General features: G+C 40.5%; 1 protein-coding gene across 1 annotated transcript; it reads left to right on the plus strand.

Moving 5' to 3' along the window:
* The first annotated feature begins 320 nt into the window (after window positions 1–320).
* On the plus strand, window positions 321–4,408 carry LOC132477514 (melanoma antigen preferentially expressed in tumors-like). The gene is made up of 4 exons (XM_060079908.1): window positions 321–379; window positions 1,143–1,462; window positions 1,931–2,503; window positions 3,526–4,408. Exons 2-4 carry the CDS (start codon window positions 1,176–1,178, stop codon window positions 4,082–4,084), a joined length of 1,419 nt encoding a protein of 472 aa, XP_059935891.1. The 5' UTR covers window positions 321–379; window positions 1,143–1,175; the 3' UTR covers window positions 4,085–4,408.
* Window positions 4,409–11,332: the final 6,924 nt, after the last annotated feature.

The raw sequence follows: 11,332 nt of genomic DNA on the forward strand, positions 1-11,332 counted from the left end.
TCCAATATCAGGAACCAATAATCTCTTCCCACACCCGTGGCTATAACTCAATCAATGTTTGTGCAGTGAATCAATGATTGAGTCCTTGAATCCCCTACCCCCATTTATTCCCTCCTGACTGAAAATCAGATTCAATCAATTCATCAGGATGTAGGTGAAGATCCAATCATGACTAACCTGATGGACAGTCTGGAATCTAATCAGGCATCGCTTTCTGATTGGTTGTTAGTAGTTGGAAATGGGGAAGACGTGATTAGAAAGGCCTATAAAAGCCTCGGGCATCAAAGAAGAGATGCAGAAACTTCTTCCTCTGGAACCCACTGTCTGGGTTCTCCACCTGGTCTTAGGACTGAGCACCCTGCCAACCACATCAGAGCTGGTAAGTTATAGACCTCAGTTAAGGACACTCTCCTCTTACGTATGGTCAGCTGGTCTTGAATTGTGCCATGTAGATCAGAATGGCAGGGAGAGGGGTTTCTTTAGTTATTTCTTTTCCGATGAACAAATTTCATGCTTTGGTTTTGCCTCTCAGTGTAGTTTTGCCTCATTCTCAACATTTTGATTTGTCCTTTGGTTTATATCATTTTTAATTATCTTAACCAAGAAGATTTTCCTTTTAATGAAAACATCTGTTTGGAATTTTATTTCTTGACATTTAAAATATTTAGTTTGTACACAAAAGAGCATTCATTTTAGGGGTATGTCCTTCATCTTTTCCAGTCCAAGTTAACAGTGGGAATTGAGGATGAAGGTTGTGTTGGGCCACAAGATGCTCTTATTCCCATAGTTTTAGGGACCTAAGTGATTTAGTTTCTAAAAGTTTTCACCAAAAAGATTAAGGTAAGACTTCAGGCTCATGGTACCCAATTCCCAGTGCAATACAATTAAGCAAAGCAGTGAATGGAAATGAATGGGCAAGTCGTTGGTTTTCTACCTCTTTGGAAGGAGACTTGCTCTGGTTCCTGTAGAGGCAGCGTTATGGATTTGTGCCCACAGAGACTAGAGTAGAATTCTGCTAAACAGAGGCTCTTCCACTACTGTTGGAGCAGTGATTTGGCTATGAGTTTGTTCCTCTGCAAGGTGAGAAGAGAGATTAAGGGGTGTTCATGCTTGACTGAGAAAGATGCCTTCTTCCCTGCAAGTTTCCACAGGATTCCTGTTGGAGCAGAGTCAGAATGAGTGTCTGGAACCCACCCAGACTCCTGGGCCTGGCGGGAAAGAGCCTGCTGAGGGATGAGGCCTCAAACATCACTGCTCTGGAGTATCTGCCCATCGAGCTCTTCCCCCCACTGTTCATGGAAGCATTCTATGGGAGTCGCAGTGAGACCCTGAAGGCCATGGTGCAAGCCTGGCCCTTTGTCCGCCTGCCTCTGGGGGGCCTGATGAAGATACCTCATCTGGGAACCTTACAAGCAGTGTTGGCTGGGCTTGATATCCTGCTTGCCCAGAAGGATCGCCCCAGGTGAGTCTGATCCAGGTAGCCTGGTAGGGTCTGGGGAGTCTTTGAAGAGCCACCTGGGGTCAGGAGAGTGGATGGACAAAGGATGGACCAGAGGCTTCTGATGATTCCAATGAAGAAACACAGAGGCCTTGGCCATTGCTGAGCTCACTTTGGGAAATGCCTTCTGGAAGTGTAGGAGTGCTTAAGATGCAAGGGAACCTGAAAGTACATGCCTCACCTCCTTCTAGTGATGCTTAAGCATCACTAGAAGGAAGGTACTAGAAGTGGAGAACAAGAAAGGATCGAAGGGGAAAAGGAAATGGAGGAAGGTAAGGCAGAGAGGGAAGAAGAGGGCAAGGCAGCAGGTGATGTCAGGAATGTGAAGTAAAAGCTCAGGTGGGAAGTCTGAGTGCTGCCTAAATTCTGAGACCGTGGTTTCATTATGTGTGGATCTTAAACCATCACTGCAAATCTGCTGTTTCCCCACAGGAGGTGCAAACTGCAGGTGCTGGATTTAAGGCATACTGGACAAGACTTCTGGAGAATGTGGTCTGGAGATAGGGCCCATGGGTACTCAAGCACTCTGATGGCACCAGTGGCTGAGGACAGGTCAAAGGCAGAGCAGTCCTTGGCTCCTGTGGTGGTGTTCATAGAACTTCACCTCAAAGAAAGGACCATGGATAGATTCCTCACCTACCTCATCAGGTGGGTGGAGGAGAGGAAAGCTTCCATACACCTGTGCTGTAAGAAGCTGAGGATTCTTTCAATGCCCATGGAAAATATTATGAAGGTCCTGAGTATGGTGCAACTGGACTGTATCCAGGAGGTGCAAGTGAATTGCACCTGGCACCTGTCCACCCTGGCCATGTTTGCTCCTCTCCTGGGCCAGATGGGTAATGTGCAGAGACTCCTTCTCTCCCACATCCACATCGCTGCACTTGAGGAGCAGGAAGAGCAGCACGTTGTCCAAATTACCTCTCAGTTCCTCAGGCTGCACCACCTCCGGGATCTCCATCTGGAATCTCCCTCCTTCCTTGAAGGCTGTCTGGATGAGATGCTCAGGTGAGTGTGCACCGCTGGCCAGGTAATGGTGAACACAACACTAGAATGTGAAACACACTGTCCGCTTTTCTGCTCTATCCTGAAGTGTGGTATCACATAGCCATACAAATCAAGGTAGGGGCCCAAACTGGGATAGAGGCTCTGGAAAGGGACACCATGCTAGGAAGATATGGACTAGGGGTTAGGATCTAGTGGTGTGGGTATGTTATTTCTTCTTTAGGAAGAGATATCTTTGTTTAGGTGACTTAGGAAAATAGGTAAAGGAAGGGGGCCTTAAAGAATGAAAACTCCATCAGGCCTGAACATTTCTAAATGGGAACTCTGTGCTCATCAGTTTTGTGACCACACTGAGCCTGTCTCAGATTCCCTGTCTGTAAAAGGTTGTTTTTTGCTCCAGATAAGGTACTTAATATATGGATAATACATGATTCTGGAGAGGATGGTAATAGAGCAGGAGCCAAAGGGATAATAAAAATTGGAAGATGGTTTGCAGGTGATGCAGGGATGTAACTAAGACCCTGTAGACTGGCAACCCCAGGTGATGTTGTGAGATCTTGCCCACGTTGGTCCACTATGCATGTCAACCAGAAGCCTCACTTGGCCTGAGTTATGGGTGCCTGTGGCCCAAGCATGGGCTAAAGGAAGCCTGAGTAGGAAGAATTTTAGGTATGTCACTTACTATTAAAATTCAGTGATGCCCACTCTTGATTGACACAAGGTGTCAGGCTCTCCTCTGAGCATGTTCTAGCGCATTCCATTATCTTCACTCATCCTCAAAAGAAAGTGGAGTATGTTGTACCCTCTTGACAGATGAGGAAAGAGAGCTTTCAAGGTTCTGTGGACTTGATCCAGTCACACAAAGAAGGTGAAAGAACTCAGGATAAAATGAGACTGGGCATTCTGGGTATTGATCATTATCAGATGGTGAGACCAAACTTAGCCTTGGGCAGATGACTTGTCTCCCACCTTAAGTTCACTTTCCACCCCAGTTTCTAAGACCTAATTCCTCTTTTTCTCCCCAGGTGTCTGACAACCCCCTTGGACAACCTTGCAATAACTCACTGCCTCCTTTCGGATTCAGACTTGAGCCAGCTGTCCCAGTGTTCGAACATCAGTCAGCTAAAGGGACTGGATCTGAGTGGCGTCTCCCTGACCTACTCTAGTCCTGAGCTACTCCCCGTTCTGTTGGAGAAAGTTGCAGCCACCCTCCAGGAACTGTACTTAGATCAGTGTGGGATCATGGACTCCCATCTTGAGGCCATCCTTCCTGCCTTGAGCCATTGCCCCCAGCTCATGTTCTTCAGCCTGCGTGGAAACCTCATCTCCATGGTCATCATGGAGAAACTTCTGCGACACACCTCCGGGCTGCCCAGTTTAAGTCAAGAGCTGTATCCTGTCCCTCAGGAGAGTTACAGCTCTCAGGGAATCCTCCAACCTGGGAGAATTGCACAGTGTCGGGCTGAACTGTTTGAGATTCTGAGAGTCTTAGGACGTCCCAGGATCATCTGGATTAGTTCCAGCCCCTGTCTGCACTGTGGAGATAACACATTCTATCATCCCCAGCCCATCATATACTGCTGAAATACCCCTAACTACTTGGGTGCGTCTATCAAAAGCTTTCTTCTGAGCACTTGGAAACTGAAATCTAGGACATAGTTGAATCATAAAGGGAAAACAGACCCATGGTTTCAGACATCTGTTCAATATGAATATGAAAAGAAAAAGTGATTAAGCGAGGGTGCAGAATTGCAGAGGGAAAAGTTAACTCTGAGAGGTAATAGGCCTTTAGGGGACATGTGTCCTATAGAGTCAGAAATATGAATCTAAATTTCTTTAGGTGGATTCCAGCTTGAGACACATATGTTGGAGTTCTCCCTGGGTTGATTTTGTAAAGAAATGGTCAGAAATAAAGAGACCCTCAGTATAAACTAACTGCTGCTCTCCATGATGTATTATTCAGTTTTCTCAGTTTATAACTCAGCAAACTCCAGTTACTGACGGAAAAAAAAAAAGGCACTGAGTTGTCTGTGATCTGAAACATTACCATTCAAGCAAGTTCTTTATTCTGTCTGGGGCATCTCTTTCTTCCATCCTTATTTCTGTGGCTGCTCAGTAGGTTAATACACACAAAGGTGAACATACCCAGTGGTCAATGAGCCACTGGAATGAGAGTTCTTGGCAGGGCCCTCACTGCTCACTCAGACCATGACGCTGGACATGAGCAGCCTACATGGTTCTCCTTGTGGGTCCATATGTCTCAGCCAGGGCAGGAAGGGCATGGGGAGGGCATAGGAGAGATCGGAGTCATATCTTGTGATAGACATTCTGAGCCTCAGTTCTCCTAGGCCACCTGTCGGTAGATCAGACCAGAGGATAAAAATCAGTTTGGCAAGCAGGAGTCTACAGTTCAGTATTAAAAAATAAATTAGGGCTTCCCTGGTGGCCCAGTGCTTGAGAAACTTCCTGCTAATGCAGGGGACATGGGTTTGAGCCCTGGCCTGGGAGGATCCCACATGCCACGGAGCAACTAGGCCCATGAGCCACAACTACTGAGCCTGTGTGTCTGGAGCCTGCGCTCCACAATGGGAGAGACCACAACAGTGAGAGGCCTGCGTACGGCAAAAAAAAAAAAAAAAAAAAAAAAAAGGAAGCAAGGGAAAAGCAACAAATAACAAAGGGAATCCCCATAAGGTTATCAGCTGATTTTTCAACAGAAACTCTGTAGGCAAGAAGGGAGTGGCAAGATATATTTAAAGAAACGAAAGGGAAAAACCTACAGCCAAGATTACTTTACCCAGCAAAGATCTCATTCAGATTCCACGGAGAAATCAAAAGCTTTACAGACAAGCAAAAGATAAGAGAATTCAGCACCACCAAACCACCTTTACAACAAATGCTAAAGGAACGTTTCTAGACAGGAAACAAAAGAGAAGAAAAAAAAAGACCTACAAAAACAAACCCAAAACAGTTAAGAAAATGGTAATAGGAACATACATATCAATAATTACCTTAAATGTAAATGGATTAAATGCTCCAACCAGAAGACACAGACTGGCTGAATGGATACAAAAACAGGACCCGTATCTATGCTGTCTACAAGAGACCCACTTCAGACCTAGGGATACATACCACTGAAAGTGAGGGGATGGTAAAGATACTCGATGCAAATGGAAATCAAAAGAAAGCTGGAGTAGCAATACTCATATCAGACAAAATAGACTTTAAAATAAAGACTGTTACAAGAGACAAAGAAGGAAACAACATAATGATCAAGGGATCCATCCAAGAAGAAGACATAACAATTGTAAATATTTATGCATCCAACATAGGAGCACCTCAATACATAAGGCAAATGCTAACAGCCATAAAAAGGGAAACTCACAGTAACACAATAACACTGGAGGTTTTTAACACCCCACTTGCACCAATGGACAGATCATCCAGACAGAAAATAAATAAGGAAACGCAAGCCTTAAATGACACATTAGACCAGATAGACTTAATTGATATTTATAGAACATTCCATCAGAAAGCAGCAGAATACAATTTCTTCTCAAGTGCACATGGAACATTCTCCAGGATAGATCACATCTTGGGTCACAAATCAAGCCTTGGTAAATTTAAGAAAATTGAACTCATATCAAGCATCTTTTCTGATCACAACGCTATGAGATTAGAAATCAATTACAGGAAAAAAACTGTAAAAAACCACAAACACATGGAGGCTAAACAACATGCTTCTAAATAACTAAGAGCTCACTGAAGAAATCAAAAAATACCACAATGACAATGAAAACATAACCTAAAACCTATGGGATGCAGCAAAAGCAGTTCTAAGAGGGAGGTTTATAGCGATACACTCCTACCTTAAGAAGCAAGAAACATCTCAAATGAACAACCTAACCTTACACCTAGAGCAACTAGAGAAAGAAGAACAAACAAAACCCAAAGTTAGTAGAAGGAAAGAAATCATACAGATCAGAGCAGAAATAAATGAAATAGAAACAAAGAAAACAATAGCAAAGATCAATCAAATTAAAAGCTGGTTCTTTGAGAAGGTAAACAAAATTGATAAACCTTTAGCCAGACTCATCAAGAAAAAAAGGGAGAGGACCCAAATCAATAAAATTAGAAATGGAAAAGGAGAAATTGCAACTGACACCACAGAAATACAAAGGATCATAAGAGACTACTACAAGCAACTATATGCTAATAAAATGGACAACCTGGAAGAAATGGACAAATTCTTAGAAAGGTACAACCTTCCAAGACTGAACCAGGAAGAAATAGAAAATATGAACAGATCAATCACGAGTAATGAAATTGAAACTGTGATTAAAAAACTTCCAACAGGGAAGGTGGGAGGGAGGGAGACGCAAGAGGGAAGAGATATGGGAGCATATGTATATGTAAAACTGATTCACTTTGTTATAAAGCAGAAGCTAACACACCATTGTAAAGCAATTATAGTCCAATAAAGATGTTATAAAAAAATGGTTAGCACCATTTTAAAGTAAATATTGGTGCAACATGAAAAATAAATAAATAAGAGCATACAAAAAAAAAAAAAAAGCTTCCAACAAATAAAAGTCCAGGACCATATGCCTTCACAGGCAAATTCTATCAAACATTTAGAGAAGAGCTAACACTTATCCTTCTGAAACTATTCCACAGAATTTCAGAGGAGAAAAACTCCATTCTACAAGGCACCATCATCCTGATACCAAAACCAGTGATATTGCGAAAAGAAGAAAATTACAAATGAACATCACTGTTGAACATAAACACAAAAATCCTCAACAAAATAGAATCCTAGCAAACAGAATCCAACAACACATTAAAAGGATCATACACCATGATCAATTGGGATTTATCCCAGGGATGCAAGGATTCTTCAAAATATGCAAATCAATCAATGTGATACACCATATTAACAAATTAAAGAATTAAAACCATATGATCATCTCAATAGATGCAGAAAAAGCTTTTGACAAAATTCAACACTCATTTATGATAAAAACTGTCCAGAAAGTGGGCATAGAGGGAACCTACCTCAACATAATAAAGGCCATATGTGAGAAACCCACAGCAAACATCATTCTCAATGGTGAAAAACTGAAAGTATTTCCTCTAAGATCAGGAACAAGACAAGGATGTCTACTCTCACCACTCTCATTGTATTGGAAGTCCTAGCCATGGCAATCGGAGAAGAAAAAGAAATAAAAGGAATACAAATCGGAAAAGAAGAAGTAAAATTGTCACTGTTTGCAGATGACATGATACTATACATAGAGAATCCTAAAGATGCTACAAGAAAACTACTAGAGCTCATCAATGAATTTGGTAAAGTTGCAGGATACAAAATTAATGCACAGAAATCCCTTGCATTCCTATACACTAATGATGAAAAATCTGAAAGAGAAATTAAGGAAACACTCCCATTTACCACTGCAACAAAAAGAATAAAATACCTAGGAATAAATCTCCCTAGGGAGACTACTAGAACTAATTAAAACATTCCCTAATACCATACACAAAAATAAACTCAAAATAGATTAAAGAACTAAATGTAAGGCTGGATACTATAAAACTCTTATTAGAGGAAAGCATAGGTAGAACACCCTCTGACATAAATAGCAACAAGATCTTTTTGATGCACCTCATGAAGTAATGAAAATAAGAGCAAAAATAAAGAAATGAGACCTAATTAAACTTAAAAGCTTTTGCACAGCAAAGGAAACCATAAACAAAATGAAAAGACGACCCACAGAATAGGAGAAAATATTTGTAAATGAAGAAACCAATAAGGGATTAATCTCCAAAATATACAAATAGCTCATGCAGCTCAATATCAAAAAAACAAATCACTGAATCAAAAAATGGGCAGAAGATCTAAATAGACATTTCTCCAAAGAAGACATACAGATAGCCAAAAAGCACATGAAAAGATGCACAGCATCACTAATTATTGGAGAAATACAAATCAAAACTACAATGAGGTATCATCTCACACCAGTCAGAATGGTCATCATCAAAAAAATCTACAAACGATAAATGCTGGAGAGGATTGGAAAAAAGGGACCCTCTTACACAGTTGGTGGGAATGTAAATTGGCATAGCCACTATGGAGAACAGCATGAAAGTTTCTTAAGAACTCAAAATAAAGCTACCATATGATCCAGCAGGTCCACTCCTGAGCATATATCCCCAGAAAACCATAATTCGAAAAGACACATGTACCCCAGTGTTCATTGCAACACTATTTACAATAGCCAGGACCTGGAGGCAACCTAAATGTCCATTGATAAAGGAATGGATAAAGAAGGTGTGGTACATATATACAATGGAATATTACTCAGCCACAAAAAAGAACGAATAATGCCATTTGCAGCAACATGGGTAGACCTAGAGATTGTCATACTGAGTGAAATAAGTCACACAGAGAAAGACCAATATCATATGATATCACTTATATGTGGAATCTAAAAAAAATGGTACAAATGAACTTATTTTAAAAACAAATAGAGTTATAGATGTAGAAAACAAACTTATGGTTGCCAAGGAGGAAAGGGGTAGGGAGGGATAAATTGGAAGTTTGGGATTGACATATACACACTAGTATATATGAAAAAGATAACTAATAAGAACCTACTGTATAGCACAGGGAACTCTACTCAATACTCTGTAATGACCTACATGGGAAAAGAATCTGAAAAAGAACGGACATATGTATGTGTATATGTATAACTGATTCACTTTGCTGTACACCTGAAACTAATACAACATTGTAAATCAACTATACTCCAATAAAAATTTTAAAAAAGAGAAAAAAATCCACAAGGAGATATCACCTCAGAACATTTAGAACGGCTGTTATAAAGACAAGAGATAACAAGTATTGATGAGGACATGGAGAAAAGGGAGCGCTTGAACACTGTTGCTGGGAATGTAAGTTGATGCAGCCACTGTGGAAAACAGTACGGAGGTTCCTCAGAAAATTAAATATACAACTACCATATAATCCAGCTATTCCACTTCTGGGCATATATGAATGAAATGAAATCAGTATCTCAAAAAAAATCTGCAGCCACAGTTTCACTGAAGCATTATTTACAGTAGCAAGACATGTAAACAATCTAAGGGTCCATCAGTGGATGATGGAGAAAATATGAATGTATATATTTATATATATATATATTTATATATATATATATGAATATTATTCAGCCATAAATCCATAAAAAAGAAAGAAGTCCTGCCACTTTCGGTAACATGGACGGACCGTGACGGCATTATGCTAAGTGAAATAAGTAAAGAAAGACCTATGGGGAAAGACATAAAGGTGGTTAAAAGGTACAAACTTCCAGTTACAAAATAAAGAAGTCAAGGGGATGTAATGTGTCTGTCATAGCACAGTGATAAAAGTTAAAAACATTGTATGTTATGTATGAAAATTGCTAAGAGAGTAGATCTTTAAAATTCTCATCATGAGAAAAAAACTTATATTTATGTGATGTGATGTATGATAACTAAACTTCTTGTGGTGATCATTTCACAGTGTATACATGTCATCACATCATTATGTTGTACACTGGAAAAGGAATACAATGTTATAGGTCAATTATACCTCAATAAAACTGAAAAAATTCTTCTAGGAAAATATGCCAAAAGAAAAATGAAAAAAAAAATATAAGGAGACGGGGCGTTTACAGCGAAAAAGAAAAAAACACACAAATATTTGCATGTCTGACTGGCTTAGCTGTGTAAACTATGACAGCCAGCGGAGAAGCAGTAGAGAGAGTGTGGCTGTACCATTCTGTGCTTACCCTCACCACACAGACCATAACACGCATGCTTGGATGGTGTGTGCAGGATTAAATAACAGTATAAGGGGGAAAGAAACTTCACTTTTCTCACCAGTAGGGAAAAACCGCTGCTTTCATTATTGGTAAATTTTCTTCCTAGAGCAACTGTTCTCAAATTTTCAGTCTCAAGATGCCTTTATATTTTTAAAATATATCAATGATCCTAAAGAGCTTTTGGGTATCTGGGTTATATTTATCAATGTTTGTCATGCTAGTTACAATGGGAAATATTTAAAACTCATTTATCAATTCAATTATGCATAACAATACCAACCCGTGACATAAAAAACACATTTTTACCAAAAGCTGTTATGTTTTCCAAAACTATAAGTAAATAAATAAATAGATAGATAAATTTTTTTAAAGTAATGTGAAGTGCCTCATTTAAAAATGTATACTCTTTATTGGGACATAATGTACTACTATGCAGTTCATCTTTTTCTGTAATTTAATTTTTATTTTATATTGGAGTATGGTTGATTTACAATATTGTGTTAGTTTCAGGTGTACAACAAAGTGATTCAGTTACACATATACATATATCCATTCTTCTTCAGATTCTTTTCCCATATAGGTTATGAAAGAATATTGAGTAGAGTTCTCCTCCACACTGGACCTTGGCTGACCCTCACCTGACTTCCAGGTGCAAGTAACCCAGGAGGACTTGGAGGGAAGGAAACCTGCCATGAACTCAAGGGAGAGGAAAGCGCCAGGGAGACAACCTCTTCTGCACTCCCCCACCCACTGCCAAATGCCTCTGGTCCCCTTATGGACTTTGCACCCAGGTGTGTGCTGGGGCCCTCTTCTGCACAGGGACAGGTGCAGCTGTCCTGCAGCTGAGACTTCTCTAGAGGAGGGACACAGGAATATGTGAGGACCCCAGAACCAGCTGTTCTCTGACTCTGCACCTGATAGAGGGAAAGGGCTCACCTGCACTGCAGGCCCTGGTATGGGTCCTGGTCTC

This window comes from Mesoplodon densirostris, chromosome 2 (genome assembly GCF_025265405.1).
Source record: "Mesoplodon densirostris isolate mMesDen1 chromosome 2, mMesDen1 primary haplotype, whole genome shotgun sequence".
NCBI classification, from domain to species: Eukaryota; Metazoa; Chordata; class Mammalia; order Artiodactyla; family Ziphiidae; genus Mesoplodon; species Mesoplodon densirostris.